General features: G+C 37.7%; 1 protein-coding gene across 6 annotated transcripts in view; it reads right to left on the reverse strand.

The window, feature by feature from the left end:
- dip2a (disco-interacting protein 2 homolog A) overlaps positions 1-21,215 on the reverse strand; it is a 122,289-nt gene that overhangs the window by 10,561 nt on the left and 90,513 nt on the right. For 2 of the 6 annotated variants that reach the window (XM_065293139.2, XM_065293143.2), the window contains exons 7-28: positions 20,701-20,733; positions 19,786-19,905; positions 18,505-18,702; positions 17,620-17,711; positions 15,670-15,780; positions 14,981-15,104; positions 14,790-14,899; positions 14,594-14,696; positions 13,404-13,468; positions 13,216-13,309; positions 12,644-12,763; positions 9,413-9,527; positions 9,193-9,332; positions 8,756-8,892; positions 8,393-8,473; positions 8,162-8,289; positions 7,926-8,040; positions 3,994-4,201; positions 3,734-3,834; positions 3,498-3,578; positions 3,285-3,408; positions 2,655-2,776 (exon numbers count right to left, since the gene is read on the reverse strand). In XM_065293139.2, the coding sequence (XP_065149211.1) occupies positions 2,655-2,776; positions 3,285-3,408; positions 3,498-3,578; positions 3,734-3,834; positions 3,994-4,201; positions 7,926-8,040; positions 8,162-8,289; positions 8,393-8,473; positions 8,756-8,892; positions 9,193-9,332; positions 9,413-9,527; positions 12,644-12,763; positions 13,216-13,309; positions 13,404-13,468; positions 14,594-14,696; positions 14,790-14,899; positions 14,981-15,104; positions 15,670-15,780; positions 17,620-17,711; positions 18,505-18,702; positions 19,786-19,905; positions 20,701-20,733 (2,522 nt within the window). Of the gene's footprint in view, positions 1-2,654; positions 2,777-3,284; positions 3,409-3,497; positions 3,579-3,733; positions 3,835-3,993; positions 4,202-7,925; positions 8,041-8,157; positions 8,290-8,392; positions 8,474-8,755; positions 8,893-9,192; positions 9,333-9,412; positions 9,528-12,643; positions 12,764-13,215; positions 13,310-13,403; positions 13,469-14,593; positions 14,697-14,789; positions 14,900-14,980; positions 15,105-15,669; positions 15,781-17,619; positions 17,712-18,504; positions 18,703-19,785; positions 19,906-20,700; positions 20,734-21,215 lie in introns of those variants that run through there. The other 4 variants (XM_065293140.2, XM_065293141.2, XM_065293142.2 and 1 more) reach the window with 3 other exon arrangements.

The raw sequence follows: 21,215 nt of genomic DNA on the forward strand, positions 1-21,215 counted from the left end.
TTGGGACCGCCTCATTTCAACAAAATCCAGCGGTTTAAACAAACACACATGCAAAACGTAGCTGATACCCTGATAAACAAACGATATCCATTGTTTCCATAATGCTGGCTTACTTCTCCTTAAATCCAAAAACAACTTCTTTCATGCCATTGTTGAGTCTTAATATAAAACAAAGCTGTCGCGTGCAGTGATGCCTGTGACTTCTACTTGAAAGAACAATGCTATTAAGCATCATCATTCGCTCTCACTCTGATTGACGTGTGGGCATGCTTTTCAGGGGTAAATGCCCATAAAAGGAATTTGGGGTCAATGATACAGTCTTGTTCAAAATAATAGCAGTACAATGTGACTTACCAGAATAATCAAGGTTTTTAGTATATTTTTTATTGCTACGTGGCAAACAAGTTACCAGTAGGTTCAGTAGATTCTCAGAAAACAAACAAGACCCAGCATTCATGATATGCACGCTCTTAATGCTGTGCAATTGGGCAATTAGTTGAAAGGGGTGTGTTCAAAAAAATAACAGTTTCTACCTTTGACTGTACAAACTCAAAACTATTTTGTACAAACATTTTTTTTCTGGGATTTAGCAATCCTGTGAATCACTAAACTAATATTTAGTTGTATGACCACAGTTTTTTAAATAATAAAGAGTCAACCAACTTGTGGCACCTCTCAGCTGTTATTCCACTCCATGATTCTTTAACAACATTCCACAATTCATTCACATTTCTTGGTTTTGCTTCAGAAACAGCATTTTTGATATCACCCCACAAGTTCTCAATTGGATTAAGGTCTGGAGATTGGGCTGGCCACTCCATAACATTAATTTTGTTGGTTTGGAACCAAGACTTTGCCCGTTTACTAGTGTGTTTTGGGTCATTGTCTTGTTGAAACAACCATTTCAAGGGCATGTTCTCTTCAGCATAGGGCAACATGACCTCTTCAAGTATTTTAACATATGCAAACTGATCCATGATCCCTGGTATGCGATAAATAGGCCCAACACCATAGTAGGAGAAACATGCCCATATCATGATGCTTGCACCTCCATGCTTCACTGTCTTCACTGTGTACTGTGGCTTGAATTCAGAGTTTGGGGGTCGTCTCACAAACTGCCTGTGGCCCTTGGACCCAAAAAGAACAATTTTGCTCTCATCAGTCCACAAAATGTTCCTCCATTTCTCTTTAGGCCAGTTGATATGCTCTTTGGCAAATTGTAACCTCTTCTGCACATGCCTTTTTTTTAACAGAGGGACTTTGCGGGGGATTCTTGAAAATAGATTAGCTTCACACAGACGTCTTCTAACGGTCACAGTACTTACAGGTAACTCCAGACTGTCTTTGATCATCCTGGAGGTGATCATTGGCTGAGCCTTTGCCATTTTGGTTATTCTTCTATCCATTTTGATGGTTGTCTTCCGTTTTCTTCCACGTCTCTCTGGTTTTGCTCTCCATTTTAAGGCATTGGAGATCATTTTAGCTGAACAGCCTATCATTTTTTGCACCTCTTTATAGGTTTTCCCCTCTCCAATCAACTTTTTAATCAAAGTACGCTGTTCTTCTGAACAATGTCTTGAACGACCCATTTTCCTCAGCTTTCAAATGCATGTTCAACAAGTGTTGGCTTCATCCTTAAATAGGGGCCACCTGATTCACACCTGTTTCTTCACAAAATTGATGACCTCAGTGATTGAATGCCACACTGCTATTTTTTTGAACACACCCCTTTCAACTAATTCAACTAATTGCCCAATTGCACAGCCTTAAGAGCGTGCATATCATGAATGCTGGGTCTTGTTTGTTTTCTGAGAATCTACTGAACCTACTGGTAACTTGTTTGCCACGTAGCAATAAAAAAATATACCAAAAACCTTGATTATTCTGGTTAGTCACATTGTACTGCTATTATTTTGAACAAGACTGTACCTAACAGTTACCCATGTTTGAAAAAAACTTTCCAAAACTTGTGGAAAAGAGGTGTGAGTTTGGTAGAGAAATACTCTGCTTTTTTGACACTTTGCTTATCATGAGGATTACAACTCTTTAACTGTGTTAATAAGTCAGAATGCATAAAATAGCATTAAAATATGTGTTCTCAGTTTCTCACACCACAGAAAAATGTGTTATTAACTACTTGGACTCCAAATAAAAATGCCAACGCTGCATTCTGCACTCAAACTGTGGGGGCGTGTCCTCTGTCTGCGCTGAAACCAAGTCCACTCGCGGGAAAGCTGCCATCTCTTTTTAACCTTCAATTACCGCGACAACCTGAATGGATGTTCGCAGTTGTGTTAGGGGGTGGGGCCATGCGTGGTGGCTTCAGAGTGTCATCGAGCCAGCGATTTAGGCCCGCCAAAATTAAAAGCTGTTTAACTCCACAATTCAGTACTACATAGTTCGCAATCTTTGTAACGTGTTTCAACAATACATTTCTAACATTTATAATGTGTGCAGAAACAATTCCCTGACATGACTTTACACAGACTTTAACATTGGAAAATGTAAACCAATGTGTCAAACTGAACTATAGCTCTGGAAATAATAGATTTATGAATGGATTTAGAATTTTTGTCAGTGAGATACAGGTCAAATATGTTTGATTAACTAATCCTGGCTGATGATCACTACAGAAATGTGTGCTGCTGTGTTACCTCCACAATCATTTTAACCGTTGGCAGTGTGGTGGTTAAGTTCTGTGGATGAGGAGGTCTGACCGTCACTGGAACACAGCCGGCATACAGACAACCATAGAAAGTGGCGATCAGATCAATACCTGGAGAAGAAGAATGATCTCATAACCCAAGAGGTTTAAACATAGAGTAAGACTATTTAATACTAGAGATGCACCAATATATCGACCAATAATTGCTATCGGTCAATAAAAGCTAATTTTTACACCATCAGCCGATAGTCATGGCCGAAGTGTCTTGTCAATCAAAGAAAACAGGAAAATGCAATGAATTTGAGCTCTGTGTATAAAAAATGTAAAGAAACATTATGGGGGGGGGGTTTCCCCGACAGGGATTAGTTTAAGCCAGGATTAGGCCCTAGTTAAATTAGAAAATATGCCTTACTAAAAACATTACTTTTTGCATTTTGAGGCAAAACAAAGGGCACTGATGTATTTTAAGATAGTGCAAGTTGTTTTCAGTTTGGACAGCTCTCTTTAGTTTTATAATCGGCAACCAGTATCTGTGGAATTTTGTTTTATCCGTGCATCTCTTATTAATACAGTCTCTCTCTTTCTTTCTCTCTTTTCTCTCTCTCTCATTCATTCTCACCAGGAGGAAAAACAAGTGCTACATGATCTCCAGTGTTGAGTCGGCCTCTTTCCATCAGAGCTACAGCCACACGCTCTGCTCGCTTGTGTAGCTGAACACATGAAGAGGAGCTGGACACGGTGCCCTGACACACAAACACACACAAGAGGATGGTGGGTGAATACACAAACACACAGTGAAGGTCCTGTACATGCTGAGAGTTAGTTTTTGTACCTTGGCATTGAGAAGCAGAAACAGGGGATGATCTGGTGTGGCCTGAGCTCTCCACTGCAAAACATCCTGCATATACAGGAACTACAAGAGAAACAAAATACACAACTGTACTGCATGCTTTACAACAACGACAACAATGCGAGTGGATTGAGAATATAGCGTCCCTTTCTTTATAAGACCATTGGTGCATACTTTAGCTCATTATGTTTAGTAGACAGAAGTGTACTTTAATGTACCTGCTCATTGTCTTCTAGCAGCGAGACGTCTCTTCCACAAGCCTGAGCGATCCTCTTCCCAGCCACAAGGTTTCCAACTATCATTGATGCAGGTCCCACCTCTAAAAAAACACCAGCTCATTACATCATCATCACCACATTCTGTAATGTGAAAAACATGTCAGTGCAAGTAAAAATATTTCCTGCGCCCTGAAAGATTCAGATGAAACTGAGCTAGATCTGATTGGATCAGTAAGAAAAACATACTGGACAGGACTTACCTGTACCTGGCTGCTTCTGTCTTGGTTTGGGTAGGTTGGTGACACAGGTATGAGGGCACATGAGAACGTTGCAGGGGTGCAGGGCTCCCTCCAGAAATCGCTGTTTGGTCTCTGAGATGTGGATGCCGCCCAGAGGGGCTTTGGGTAGCGTGTTGGCTGGCACCAGAGCCAAACAGTAGACACCGACCTGATGGATGCTATCTATAGCCTGAAACAGAACCAGTCCGAAAAAACACAAATGTACTGAATGTATATGGGCACATGTTAATAGGCATTCGTTCTGTCACTGGCTGCGCCGAAACCACCTACTTTCATACTATATAGTAGGCGAAAAGCATTCGTGGCGAGTAGTATGTCCAAATTCATGGTATTCCAAAACCAATAGGGTAAAAGTCCCTGGATGACCTACTACTTCAGGTAAGATCTCGAACGGTTCATTCAATGGACCCTTTACTATCCCGTAAGCCCCCGAAAAAAGAGTAAGTTATCCTACGAAGACGACAACAGAGGGGCGTTTTTGAATAAAACAACGCCCCTCTGTTGTCGTCTTCGTTGGATAACTTACTCTCGCGGGGGCTTACGGGATAGTAAAGGGTCCATTGAATGAACCGTTCGAGATCTTACCGGAAGTAGTAGGTCATCCAGGGACTTTTCCCCTATTGGTTTAAATCCAAAGTGGTTACGTGGCTCTATTTAAATCCAAATACATATATCAGCTGTCCCTTGTGGTTAAATTGCGCTTGTTTAACGTGATTTCCAGTTAACGTCTAATTTGTTGTAATGACGTATGTCACATGATGTATCAACATGGCGAATGTAGTATGTCCAAAATCTATATTCATACTAAATAGAACATACTGTTTTAACAGTCGATAAGTATGTACCTCATCTAATTCAGACCCTACTGTCACAGTATGCGATTTCGGACGCAGCCACTGTCTCAACCAACAGCACGAGGTAAATTGTGGGATACTTTTTAAGTAAGGAATAATTTAGAGACAGTAAGGTACATTAAATACTGATTTGAAATATTTATTTAGATTTAAAAATATATGCTAAAAACATTTTTTAGAAAGTAAAGCTTTATTAAATATATTTTTGAATTTGAACATGTATTTAGTTTTAACCTTCATATATTAACATATATTTCAAAATGTAATTCAGGGGCAACAAATACATTGCTAATTTTACAACCCATACAGCAAAAATCCTGGCCAAAATATCAAAGTTTCTATAAAATGTATAAAGTAGAAGTATGTATAAAATATAAAATTATAAATATATTTTTGTAGTTGAAAATATATTACATTTTAATCTTTTTAAACTTGTTGGGACAGTTTCCCGGACAGGGATTAGTCCTAGACTAAAATAAATGTATAAAAGGGCTGTCCAAACTGAAAACTACTTGCACTGACATATCTTAAAATACATCAGTGCCCTTTGTTTTGCCTCAAAATGCACACAAGTAATGGTTTTAGTAAGGTATGTTTGTTAAAACATGTTATATTTCCTAATTAAACTAAGGCATGGTCCTGGTTTAAGCTAATCCCTGCCGGGAAACCACCCCCTTAAGTTTACACATTTATGAAATACAACGTTTTTTTCCAGTGCAATGAGAATATAAATGCTTTAAAATATATTTATTTATAAAATATTTTAAAACATACAAAAAAATTGCATAAAAATATATTGGTGAAAAAAATTTTTGTAAACATATTTCAAAATATATTTTAGTACATATATTTGGCCAATTTGTTTTGTATATTTTAAAATATATTTTAAATTATATTTTTAAAAAATTAATATATATGGGTTTGCTTATTTAAAATGAATGCAGACCTTCCGTGAGGAAAACCCGTTTACCGTATTTTCTAGACTATAAGTCGCACTTTTTTCATATTTTGGCGGGTCAGGTGTGACTTATACGTCAAAATAATTTCATATGAACCAAGAGAAACCATTGCCGTCTACAGCCGCGGGAGTCCGCTCTTTACTGCTCCTGTATTTAAGTAATTCAAGGGATTCAGTGATGTGGAATGACTTCGGGACCTTTTTGAACTTGATTTTTCTTGTCATGTTAATTTAACTACTCAGTCTTCTGTTCTGTATGCTATTCTGCCCTACAAAGGCAAAAGACCTTAACTCGCTAGAGTGTGAAACTGAGAAAAATTATTTTAAAGTTTAGACTTTTTAGTGAGTTTCAGTTGTCAGTTAATTTTTTTATTTTTATTTTCTCGGAAAAACAACTAAATTGACTCAAGATACTTATGCACATAATAAAGAAGGTCTTGAATGTCACAAAAATATCAATAACTAATTTTTGACCAAAAACGAAGTTACTGCCTTTTGCCTTTGTAGGGCAGTATTGTGTATCGTGTAAATAACTGTTTATGTTACTTTAACATGTACGGACACCTATTCAGCCTGCTGTTCTGTGCTATTGTTTAGTGGAATAACTTGTCTTTCCAGATTAAATGTCTGTTCTTCGGCTTGGATTTTGTGGAATAATTTTTTTAATAAACGCGACGTATAGTCCACTGTGACTTATATATGTTTTTCCTCTTCAAAACGCATTTTTGACTGATGTGACTCCAGAGCGACTTATAGTCCGGAAAATACGTTTTAAGATAAGACAAGATGTTCAAAGGTCAAATACACACTATTTTGTTTAATCATTTGTAAATATAATGTCATATATGTTATTAAAAGACAAATTTGTATTCATTTTTTGTGTACTATTAAACGTACCTGTCAAAATGATTTGCAGCATCCAGGTTATCGTGTGTTATTAGTTTTGAGTGGTTATTGGAAAATAAAAACCCTGCAAATGTTGCGTCTGGCCAATCAGATTCAAGCATTCCAACGAGCCGTGTATTAACACTATTAAATGTATGGTGCTGCTTTTAATTCATTACTGTATCTAATCCATCTCATGCATTTAAAAAAATGACATTGGGCTGTCAAAGGTTTGTTAGCTAGTGTGGGTTATAATAAAGGAATATTCAATTTTCTTAAAAGAAAAATCCAGATAATTTACTCACCACCATGTCATCCAAAATGTTGATGTCTTTCTTTGTTCAGTCGAGAAGAAATTATGTTTTTTGAGGAAGGTTTTAATGGACTTTAATAGAGCCCAACATTTAATACTTAACTCAAAACTTAAATTTTTTTTTTTAACGGAGTTTCCAAAGACTCTAAACGATCCCAAACGAGGCATAAGGGTCTAATCTAGCGAAACAATTGTCATTTTTGACAAAATTTTTTTTTAAAATATGCTCTTTTAAACCACAACTTCTCGTCTATCTCTGGTCCAGCGCGACCTAACGTAAATGCGTAGTGACGTAGGGAGGTCACGTGTTACATATATAAAACGCACATTTGCTGACCATTGTAAACAATAAACTGACACAAAGAAATTAATTAGTATCATTCCACATACAACAACGTCGGAACGGTCCTCTTTCAACACACTTATAAACACTGGGGCGGAGTTTCGCGTTCGTCCTCTGTGACCTCTTGACGTCATGACGTATTGCGTGGGGTCACACTGGCGCATCACGACCGGATATACACGAGAAGTTGTGGTGTAAAAGTGCATATTTTTTATTTTTCTTGTCAAAAATGACAATCGTTTTGCTAGATAAGACCCTTATGCCTCGTTTGGGATCGTTTATAGTCCTTTGAAACTCCGTTGAAAAAAACTGTTAAGTGTTGAGTTAAGTATTAAATATTGGGCTCTATTAAAGTCCATTATAATGAGAAAAATCCTGCAATGTTTTCCTCAAAAAACATAATTTCTTCTCGACTGAACAAAGAAAGACATCAGCATTTTAGATGACATGGTGGTGAGTAAATTATCTGGATTTTTCTTTTAAGAAAATGGAATATTCCTTTAAGTGTTAACATAGTCATAAATGTGCCTGGTTGTGTACCTGCAGTACTCGACTCATCCACTGGAAACTGTCCTCCTCAGACGCATCGGGTCTCTGTTCGGCTACCACCACGATACGCTCATCATGAAGAACAGACACTGAGAACACAGCAATCCTGACGCACACATAACAGAAACACACACAAGAAAGTGTGTCTCTCTTTAATCATTTCATGCCAAACTTTACTGTGATTCAGGGTCTCTGTGGTTAAAGCTTATACTAAATGTTATAGTTACCTTCCTCTGTACACAAACTTCATAGGCTCCACAGCCAACGCCGTAGCCACTACATCATCTGCATTATGTTTTCTTGAAGTCACCACCATCAGCCCGTCCATCTTTCCCACCACAAACACCAGATTATCCTGCCAATATCACACTACATGATGATCAAGCACCATTTATAGAGTAAGGATTTTTCTGTTGGTTTAAGTGTGTGTGTGTTTTGATTTGGTCTATTGAACACACCGGCCCGATAAAGCCCAGGAGAGATGTTCGTGTGAAGGGTCTGTCACTGACGGGGGCACCTGATGATGATACCGGAATGATCTGAAAACAATAAACAATTTCTTCCAAAATTAATGAACACCAAAACAGACACATGTTTTATTAGTACCGGTCTGAGACTCGATTACTTCCAAACTGAATGATGTCAGCACACAAAAGCATTAGGGGTTTATATATCTTTATCTGTTCTTCATTTCGATTGAATTTAGTAAAAACAAAAAGTAATATTTAATAATGACAAAAAAAATGAAGATATGTTTTTAAAAAAGCTTATGCCTAGAACTAGGAATGAACTTTTAGAATGCTTTGTTTTTCTACACTGACCTCAAAGACGTTCTTGGTCATGCCTGGCAGGCCATAGTAGGAGATTCCTGTAGTGCTGGAGCTTATGCAGATTTCTCCAACTTCATCTGTTCGACAGAGATATGGTGTCCCATCCACCCGGACCACACACACCCGCGCTACACACAGAGAGATTAAACTTCAGTCATCAGGAAAAAATGCAGCAGGAAAACTCTTACATGGACACCAAACTGCTACACTGCCACACTGGTCAGGTTAGATGGTTTAAGAGCGCCGTCTCTCACTTCAGCTTGGAGCTAAACCAACTGAACGAGATTATAGACCAGCAAACCACAAAGTTTAAGATGTTTCTTCAGCAGGGACATCCCTATGCTAAGTCAAAGATCATCCACCTCTACTCTGCTGTAATGGATATCTGATAAACAATCTACAGTATACTTTAATAACAGCAGTCTCACCTCCAGATATGACCTGACCAACATCCTGAACAGTAAGGACAGACAGTTTCTCCTCTGTGTCCACTCGAATCACACCATAACTCAGAGCGTTCATAGACAATACTGCTTTACCTGGAGGAGGAACACCCATCTCTGGAGGTCTGAACACACACAAACACATTAAATAACATAATACATAACAATCTAATACTGATTTACTACAGTAATGATATGGGGGAACCTGCGGAGGGCGACAGTCATGGCTTCAGATGAACTCGCACACGGACAGATCACCTCTGGTCTCAGACCACGGGACTGGAATACATTTAGGAAGGCATCACAGGAAGAGATAGACCCTGAGTTTCAATACATACAGAACATTTCAGTTAGATTGAGCAAGTTTATAACTGCAAGGTTATGTAAACGTACGCCGACAAGGATTATATATATGTATGCCGACAGGGATTATATAAGTGTATGCCGACAGGGATTATATAAGTGTATATTTGCAGGGATAATATAAGCATATACTCACAGGGACTAAATAAGTGTATACCTGCAGGTTTATATAAAATTATACTCCCAGGGATTATATAAATGTGTACCCATTATATGATTATATAAGCGTATGCCCACAGGGATAATATAAGTGTATACTTACAGGGATTATATAAACCTATATTCGCAGGGATTAAATAAATGTATTATTGCAGGGATTATTTAAGAGTATACTTACAGGGATTATATAAACCTATATTCGCAGGGATTATATAAATGTATTATTGCAGGGATTATTTAAAAGTATACTCACAGGGATTATATTATCATATATTCACAGGGATTATATAAAACTATATTTGCATTGATTATATAAGTCTATTATTGCAGGGATTATTTAAGCGTATACTTACAGGGATTATATAAACCTATATTCGCAGGAATTATATAAATGTATTATTGCAGGGATTATTTAAGCGTATACTCACAGGGATTATATAATCCTATATTCACAGGGATTATATAAAACTATATTTGCATTGATTATATAAGTGTATTATTGCAGGGATTATTTAAGCATATACTTACAGGGATTATATAAACCTATATTCGCAGGGATTATATAAATTTATTATTGCAGGGATTATTTAAGCGTATACTCACAGGGAGAATATAAACCTATATTCGCAGGGATTATATAAACCTGTAACCACAGGGATTATATAAGGGTATACCCTCAGGGATTATATAAACTAATTCTCACAGGAATTATAAAAGTGTATACCCTCAGGGATTATATAAGATTATACTCACAGGAATTACTTAGGTGTATACCTGCAGGTTTTATATAAGCATGAACCTACAGGATTAGATAAATGAGTACCCACAGGAATTATATAAACGTATGCCCACAGGGTTTACATGAGCATATACCTGCAAGGATAATATACAGTAAATGTGTACACACAGGTATTATATAAGCGTATACTTGCAAGGATAATATAAACCTACACTCACAGGGATTATGTAAGAATATACCCGCATGGATTATATAAGTGTATACTCACAGCTATTATATAAACGTATTTGCAGGTATTGTATGAGTGTATACTCACAGGGATTATATAATCCTATATTCACAGGGATTATATAAAACTATATTTGCATTGATTATATAAGTGTATTATTGCAGGGATTATTTAAGCATATACTTACAGGGATTATATAAACCTATATTCGCAGGGATTATATAAATTTATTATTGCAGGGATTATTTAAGCGTATACTCACAGGGAGAATATAAACCTATATTCGCAGGGATTATATAAACCTGTAACCACAGGGATTATATAAGGGTATACCCTCAGGGATTATATAAACTAATTCTCACAGGAATTATAAAAGTGTATACCCTCAGGGATTATATAAGATTATACTCACAGGAATTACTTAGGTGTATACCTGCAGGTTTTATATAAGCATGAACCTACAGGATTAGATAAATGAGTACCCACAGGAATTATATAAACGTATGCCCACAGGGTTTACATGAGCATATACCTGCAAGGATAATATACAGTAAATGTGTACACACAGGTATTATATAAGCGTATACTTGCAAGGATAATATAAACCTACACTCACAGGGATTATGTAAGAATATACCCGCATGGATTATATAAGTGTATACTCACAGCTATTATATAAACGTATTTGCAGGTATTGTATGAGTGTATACTCACAGGGATTATATAATCCTATATTCACAGGGATTATATAAGACTATATTTGCATTTATTAAATAAGTGTATTATTGCAGGGATTATTTAAGCGTATACTTACAGGGATTATATAAACCTATATTCGCAGGGATTATATAAATGTATTATTGCAGGGATTATTTAAGCGTATACTCACGGGGATTAAATAAACCTATATTCGCAGGGATTATATAAACCTGTAACCGCAGGGATTATATAAGGGTATACCCTCAGGGATTATATAAACGTATACTCACATGAATTATATAAATGTACAATTGCAAGTATTATATAAATTTACTTGCAGGGATTATATAATATAAAACTATATTCGCAGGGATTATATAAACCAATTTTCACAGGAATTATAAAAGTGTATACCCTCAGGGATTATATAAGATTATACTCACAGGAATTATTTAGGTGTATACCTGCAGGGTTTATATAAGCGTAAACCTACAGGATTAGATAAATGAGTACCCAGAGGAATTATATAAACGTATGCCCACAGGGTTTACATGAGCATATACCTACAAGGATTATATACAGTAAATGTGTACACACAGGTATTATATAAGCATATACTTGCAAGGATAATATAAACCTATACTCACAGGGATTATGTAAGAATATACCCGCAGGGATTATATAAGTGTATACTCACAGCTATTATATAAACGTATTTGCAGGTATTGTATAAGTGTATACTCACAGGGATTATATAATCCTATATTCACAGGGATTATATTAGACTATATTTGCATTGATTATATAAGTGTATTATTGCAGGGATTATTTAAGCGTATACTTACAGGGATTATATAAACCTATATTCGCAGGGATTATATAAATGTATTATTGCAGGGATTATTTAAGCGTATACTCACAGGGATTATATAAACCTATATTCGCGGGGATTATATAAACCTGTAACCGCAGGGATTATATAGGGTATACCCCAAGAGATTATATAAACGTATACTCACATGAATTATATAAATGTACAATTGCAAGTATTATATAAATTTACTTGCAGGGATTATATAATATAAGACTTTATTCGCAGGAATTATATGAAACAATTTTCACAGGAATTATAAAAGTGTATACCCTCAGAGATGATATAAGCATATACTCACAGGTGTTACATAAGCGTATACTCATGGGTATTATATAAGCGTATACTTGTAGGGATTATATGAGAGTATACTCACAGGGATTAGCTCCATCTGCAACAATAAGCATGCGTAGAGAACTGAGACTAATGTCTCTCTGATCCCGCTGGGCTAAAAGTGACCAGTGCATGTCTCTGGATTTAACCACTGCTACACGTGCTTTTCAAACAAATCATAAAACACACATTAATTGTCACAAAGAGTTGAAGGTTACTGCTACAAAATCTATATCTTGTTAGAATTTTGTTCCCAGTTTTGCAAAACACTTAAAAACATAAATGGCATAAATCAGTTTATTTGTGTATGGTCACATGAGCCCCTACTGAAACTGCTATGATAACATTTCAATAACAATCATTACATCATTGCATGTACGTATCTCTGACTTTCAGATCAGTTCTGTCCAGGCAATGTGGATCTAATTCTGGAGTGAATTCCATTGTGGAGTGCAGTTATCACCTCCATTAGTACATTTTAAGGAGTGACAACTGTATTAGGTGCAGTACAGTATGACGTGGCTTTTCTCTAAAACCTGTATACATCTGAGTAAGTAGTTTTGTGCTGAGAGTTACGACTACAGAGATGCAGGAGAGGTCTGGGTTAAGACTCACCTTTATAGGTGTGAACTTTCTGAATCCAGGACAGAGGGTTGACCTTCATCAATGAGTATGGGATGCTGATGACGTGAATTCTGTTCATCACACTCTGAAGTATAACAACAGATACAAGAAACAGTTGAGATATAAAGAGATGAATGTTAATATGTGTGTGTGTATACATGTTTGCGTTTGTGACTCACTGTCAAGACTCCGTGCCACAGACCAGCATCCCGTTTAAAGTCCAAAACATTTGTTACAATTTCACCTAAAGAAAATTTTTACATTTAAGATATATGGACAATAAAGATTATGTTGAAACTTGAGCAAATGTAAAGAAGTTAGGGCAGAAATAGCTCTGAATCAGCTCTACTGTGAGCTGTGAGTTTTGTTACTCATTGACCTTAATGCAGCTTTTAATTTGATTGATCATAATATTCTCATTAAGCATTTAGAGCATGTTGAGAGGCAATGTTTTAAAATGATTTTCCTATTATTTGAAGGGGAATTGCCGTCCTCTGGTGTTTTTACTGAATGTGGAGTTCCTCAGGGCTCCATTTTGGGCCCTATTATGTTTCCTTTATTTTTGCTGCCTTTCATGTCTTTAAAAAACACAAAATGCTGTATGATATTCAGATTTACTTGCCTATTAGCTCTGAAAGACTAACTTCTTAATTACCTTTATTCTTATGTCTTAAGGAGGTGAAATGTTGGTTAGAGCAAAGTCGTCTTTAGCGACACCATCTGAAGATATTAGTTTTGGGAATGTGCAGCCCCAGATAAAAAATCTGGGTGGAATTAAATTCAGCTCTGACATTTGAAAATTAGATTAAATGCATGGTGAAAAGTAGCTTTTTTAAGTTGAGGACTATTTCAAAAATGAAGTCTCGCTTGGACTATTGTAATGCACTCTATTTGGGAGTAAGCCAATCTCTTTTTTCTAAATTGTAATTTGTTCGTAACACAGCTTCGAGGCTCCTTACTAGCACTAAGACAAGGGAGCATATTAGTCCAATTTTGGATAAGTTGCTTAGGCTTCCGGTTAAATATTGGATTAAATGTAAGGTTTTGCTCTACGTTTTTAAAGCTGTCCATGGTATGGCCCAAGAATATATTACAAACCGGATTCATATGAATTCTTGTAGACCTTTGTAGTTTGATGTGTATTAATTTTCTTCTTTTTCTTTCTTAGGTTTCTACTGGGTTTTATTTTTCGGTAAAATGTTGTAATTTTTATTCTTTATTGTTCTATTTTCATTACTGTACAGCCCTTTGTTCTACTTTGTAGTGGAAAAGGCTTTATAAATGAACCAGACTTGAAATGCACAAACTGTATCAGACTTGCAGTTCTCATCTCAGTGATGTGTTATGTGTGTATAAATCACATTCTCACCCTCTGTGTATCCACAAGACTGAGTGAGTGCATGACAGTGAGCCAACATAGCCGAGTGAGACACGGTGATACCCATGGTACAGCCCTCCTTACTGCTCTTATACTGAAGACAGACAGACAGACGAAAGTGATTAGGTCTGATATCTAATTAATCCAATTCATATTAGAGATATATGTGAACCAGTGTGACTCTGACCTCGATATAGGCAATCTCATTGCTAGCGTCCCTGATTGGTGGATGCCAGTCTTTAGGGGGTTTCACAACATGCTTTCCATCCGTAACAAACCACAGTAGTCGCGGCCAACCTGTAAAACACACACACGTGTCATATAATAGCAGTGCTAAATGAAGAGTAATTTAAAAGTTTGCAGGAGTCAACCACCCACCCTTAAAAGTGAGCACCTCTCCGGTCTGTGCTTTGGGCAAACCTTTCTGACAGGCATCAGAGGTCAAAGCCAAAGTCACACCACAGCTACCCAGCAGAAAACCAACCTGCTGACTGCCAGCGTCCTGATGAGACAGACAGACAGACAGACAGACAGAGACATTACACATCAATACACCACCAGACACTCATACACACACATACAGTACAGTATGCATTCCTGTGTGCTTCACAAATCATCTACAAGTCCTCATGTTTTAAACCAAACCTGCTTACTATAATGCACATTCACCAACGATTTGCAACACAACTAATATCATGTGATTTGTTTCAATTGAACCCATGTGAAGTATAAAAGAACAGTTTAATATGAGAGGCGATAGAGAAGCAGAAGTGAGCACTAAAAGACATTAGTGCACAGAAACAGCTATGAATAATTTAATATAAGGCTATTTCATAAAACATAAAACCCTGTACGATCTTCTCAAACACAACAACACTGCAACTTGTTTGAATGATTAGAGATTGACCTTTCCATCAGTAAGTGATTTGTGCTCATAACATATAAAAGCCCGACATTATACTTTATATAATTTGCTGTCAGATGTTGGTACTGTATATGAGATAAAGGACATCAGAAAACATCTGTTGTGTTTTATTTACAGTTGTGCATTGGTCTAATGTTTATACCTTTCTAGTCAGCGGCACTTCTATGGGCACAGGTACCAGCTCAGCCAGAAGACATCCATAAAACGCCACCATGAACATCACAGGATCATTGTTTGGGAAAACAAGTGCAACCTACGGAAACCAGAGGACAGTTAGCTGCTAGGGGTGTGCCACGAGATCTCATGATATTAAAACGTTACAAGATTTCTAGTCGAGGTGAAAAATTGTCTCGTGAGCTTGTGGCAAAATCTTTTACTTATAAATTCTGAGGCGCGTTGTGTTTGACTGTTAATCATTAATGGTGAAGCGTCTCAGCAGATTAATGCTTTACGTGATTAGATGTCTGCATGTTCCTGCTGAAGAATGACAGTGGCTTTTTTATTGTAAAGAATTAGACAAATATTAAAGATTAAGTGGATTTAAACATCGACTGGCCAAAAGAAACATGTTCTCAATGTTAAAATAAAATAAATATAACAATGACAATGACGCCCTCTGCAGGATGTTTGTTATTACACATAAACTATTTTAATCTTTTTGTTGAATAAACCATGGGCTCTATTTTAACGATCTGAAACGCAAGTGCGAAGCGCAACGCGCAAGTGAGTTTGTGGGCGGATCTTGGGTGCTGTTGCTATTTTCCCGGCGTGAGAAATAACTCTTGCGCCGGGCGCAAATCAATAAGGGGTTGGTCTGAAGTAGGTTCATTATTCATAGGTGTGGTTTGGGCGTAACGTCAAATAAACCAATCAGAACGCTAGCCAACATTCCCTTTAAACGCAAGGGCGCAAGTTCCATGGCGGGTTGCTATTATTATGACGGATTTACCAGGCGCACGCCAGGAGCGGTTCACAGCCGAGGAGACCGACGTCCTTGTACGGGGGAATCCCACGCTTGCCAGCATAAATCGGGCACGCCGTGTAACGGGAGGTGGATCTGCCTCAGGACTTGACGCCAGCAGAGGACATCGCTGCGTCCACCCTCACCGCTGAAAGGGTTTGGGGGCTTTGAAATCGGACCCAAGAAACGCAAGCAAGGTCCAACCCCAAAGTACTCTTACAAATCAAGTTCATATACATTAAGGTTTCTTATGAAAACATTTTAACTATTATTTAAATAAAATAAACGTAATACAGCCACACAACAAACTTATGAAAATATTTTAACCGTTATTTGCATGAGAATGAATAAAAACTATCACCACAATGCTCACCACTATGATTCCCCTTATCTTGTGTATTAATATTTTTAAGTGTAACAATTTATGATTTGCAAAAATAACTGTTGCATCTGTGTAGATTAGATAAGCAAAGTGTATGCGCGTTGTGCACGCTATACATTATGGTCAAGCATGCGCCCTTAAAATAGCATAATGAACCACGCGCAACGCGCCACTGACTTTAGACTAGTTTTTTTTGGTTAATAGCGCAATTGTTTTTTGAAACTGCAAACTAGCATAAGAGATGGTTTGCGCCGCAACACGCCTCCTTTTTGCGCTGAACCGCCCAGGGAGCGCAAGTTCATTCCCTAGTTTGCTGACGTGCATCTGTGGAGGGAAAAACCCCGCTGTGCGCCGGCGCAAAATACGAATGATACATGCGTCACTGACAAAGTCAATTGCGCTGGGTGCAAGATAGGGCCCCATATGTTTATTTGGTTTTAAACTTTAATTATTATTGTCTCATCATTATTATATATGACATTTTGAAGGTTTTTGCTTACTTAGGTCTATTTAATGTCAAATATTGTTAGTGACTAAATCATAGATTATTTAAAACATTTCAAAATGATGTGATTTCAGTTGACTAAAAGAGTATTTTCCAATTGAGGATAAAAAAAGTTAAAAAATCTTGTTTTGTTCTGGTGAACTCGTGTCTCTTCTCGTCTTATGTCTCATCAAACCACTTTTACGGTAGCTACAGAAGAAGATGTGAATCTCTCTCTTTTATTTGTTGTTTGTGTGATTCTTACTCTGTCTCCGGGCCGCAGCAGTGGTTCATTCCTGGAGCTCAGTTTATTCAGCAGCGTGTAGGCCAGTTTAAGACAACGCGTCCATAACTTCCCTACAAATACACACACTAAAACTTACGATTTGTTTCACACATTCAAAACAAATGACACATGACAGATATACAGAAATATTTCAGAAAAAAATATATTAGACAAGCAGAAGGGATTTTGGTATAAACTGTGTCCTTAAAGGGACATTCCACTTTTTTTGAAAAAAAAAGCTAATTTTTCAGCTTTAAAAGTTTAGATTTTCTAGGCAGATATTGCTAGGAACTATACTCTCAATCTGGCGTAATAATCAAGGACTTTGCTGCTGTAACATGGCTGCAGCAGGCGTAGTAATATTACGCACTGCCCGAAAATAGTCCCCTGCTATTGAAGGTAACTAAGGGGACTATTTTCGGGCAGTGCGTAATATCACTACGCCTGCTGCAGCCATGTTACGGCAGCAAAGTCATTGATTATTACGTCAGTTTAAGAGTATAATTCCTATCCATATCTGCCTAGAAAATCGCAACTTTTCATTTTTCTGTTGGTACACGATGTAACTACATAAGAGTCAAGTTTTAAATAGGAAAAATATTGAAACTCTTTGGTTATTTTTGGGCGCGATGCTAATGGTCTAATCAGATTCAATGGATTGTGCTAAGCTATGCTAAGTGCTAGCCCCAGACCCGGAGATCAACTGAATGTATTACAAAACGGTAAAAATCTAATGTTTAACCCTAGGGGAGCTGAAAAAAAGTGGAATGTTCCTTTAAATCAAATGATGTATGCAATGCAGCTGAACGTGTAATAATGTGTACAGTGGTGGTTTGTATTTTAGCTGCAGTGATTTGTCAGTACCGTATGTTAGCGTGTAGACAGATTTGCCAGCGTTGTCCAGCGCTGTGAGACAGGGACTTTTGGGCTGTGTGGTACCCCAGCGATGAAGAGAAGCCAGTAATGATAGTGGCCAATTAGTCACCACTCCCAGCGGTTCACCGTCCAGCGGTCTCATCTCACCCCCCTCAGGTTTGGGCTGGTTCGGATCCGGTTGCTGGACTGCAGTGAGACAGGAAGTGATGTCACAGACAGAGGAGTATAGGACACTATGTGCTTCAGCCTCAGACCGCACGCCCATTTATTTAAGTCACCCGACTGACCAAACTTTGTGATACGAGTGGCAGACCAACAGCAGATCTTAGTATGTCTGTGAAATAATTCATACTTCTGATGGAAAGAGATACTGATCTCAGAGACATATTTTAACCTAACATTGTTGCGTAACTATTACAATGATCATGTCTATTCATCACTACAGCATTATTTATTAACAAAACAGCAATAAGGACCAGACATTTTCCACTTGTCTGTTTTGTGAGACTGGCCGTTTCTGCATCCTTAGGAGGTCGCATTTCTAGGCTGCATACATCATAAAGACTTCAGAATATTAACAATTATAAAGTTGACTATTATTAATAGTTTATGACTAGCGAATGTAATGACTAGCGAATGTAATGCTCAGTTAACTGAAGAAAAAAAAACAGGATTGATGACGTATGCATCCTGCACATGCGACCTCCGGAGGATGCTGCCTTCCGTTTGAGAAACGTCCTTTATGTATCTCCATTAAGAGAGAATTGGATAAATGGGATACACGTTGAGATGGAAAGAAAAAGTATATGAAAGAGTGGCTGTACATGGCTGTTAATGGAAAAAAGAGAGAGAGATTTAGTGAAGAGAGGAAGGATGTGTGACTCATTATTCAACCCACCACAGATAACCCAACCTTGACATGACCATTTCATTCTCATGGGCTGTTTGCTCTCATGGGTCAAGTCTTTTCAAGAGCTTTTCTGTGTAAATCCCAAAATGTCAAATGTTCAGGGACATCCACGCAAGTTGAAATGTCAATCAAACAAATACACGTCATGGGCAAACCTGGCAGGTTGGATTTTTCAAATGTAATTTAAAGGACACCCTTTCTTATGAAATACAGAAGATCCTCACAGTGAAATAACACAGGAGCTGTAGAGTTAGGATTATAGATAGGGGTTAGTAAATGACTTTTAGTTGTTTGATTCCTGTCATGTATACTAGTGAGACTTCTGTTTGCTATCTAATGCTAACTGTTATAAAACCTACCATCCAAAAGTTCTTCAAAATCATCAACGAAGAACTCTCGTAACGGGGGTCTTTTGGGCCTTTTCAGTGTGTTTAGGAGCTGCTGAATCTTAGAGGAAACTCGACTGTTGACTGGAACACCTTCAGATGAAGACATTGACATAGAGAGAGAGAAAGAGATAGAGACGGAGAGAGAGAGAGAAAGATAGAGAGAGATATGGAGAATGTGAGACACATATGAATGGTAAGGTCACAGTGAATGATGAGTGTAGTCTCACACAAAACAGCCTGTCAATCAATATGAGGCTGTATACTCGTGGGGTTTGGTTTGAGACGGTACTGAGCGTGCTCAGTAAAACACCTGACCCAGAGCATCACTGATTCTGATTCAGACTGCCCAGCAACAAGCCGGTACCCAGCGAGTCACCTCATGAGTCATTCATCAGCTTTCTGTCTACAATCATTCACAATCACTGTATTCATTCAGGTAAACACAACAGATCTGAGAACAGTATCATACATGAATCATGTTCAATTCCACTAAGAAATATGTTAATATATATGATTGTCTTTCATTCTCAACCTCTGGGAATACTCATACTGTACCACCACAGTACTTTTATCATTAAAACTCATAAATGGAGCAGACTAATGAACAGTAGGTCTAAACCTCCTTGAAGGATGTCAACAACACAGAGTAAAACACATCCACCCCCAAAACCATTGTCATATCATATACATTAACAGAACACACATACACCCCCCCCCCAAAGACCTGATGCTAAACCTGACAGTACAGTACGTTATGAAAAACATATAAAAGAATAGTTAAAAAACAACACAAAAGACGCATTAGATTAAAATATGAGGTTGTGAAGAGATATAGACGCACAACAACAGGTGAGACGACAAATTAAAATAAACTTGTATAAATACCCTCTGTGGTCTCCTCATGATCTCTGTCAGTGTCTGGAGTAGAGAGGATGAAAGCATCACACCGAGTCTTTGACAGACTGATGATGATTCACTAAATCTCACTGTCGAACAAAACAACTGCTGCTGTGTGTAACGTCAGTCTTAATCAGAACCAAATCTTCATTCAACACAACAACTGATACACCAAAGAAACAGGTAGGAGAGAGAGGCTCATGTGTCATATTTACCTCTGTGTCTTAAAGAGACAGCACACCCTAAATAAACACAACTGAGCAATGTCTCATCTAAACACACTTTATTCTGCTAAAGGCAATGTGATTGTTTAACTCAAGTGAAAGTCTCCATACACTAAAAGTGCCAACCGATGCCAACAGAGGAGCGCAGATTGTGAGGTCGGCTCAGATTGCCCGCAGGCTGGCAGTGGCTGGGACCAAAGTTGCCCTGGCACACCAAACACACGGTGGCCAAGCAGCACGTCTTGTCTGTGCCTGAGTGAGATGACTTTCTGTACCAGC

The sequence above is a fragment of the Paramisgurnus dabryanus genome, chromosome 15 (genome assembly GCF_030506205.2).
Source record: "Paramisgurnus dabryanus chromosome 15, PD_genome_1.1, whole genome shotgun sequence".
Classification (NCBI taxonomy): domain Eukaryota; kingdom Metazoa; phylum Chordata; class Actinopteri; order Cypriniformes; family Cobitidae; genus Paramisgurnus; species Paramisgurnus dabryanus.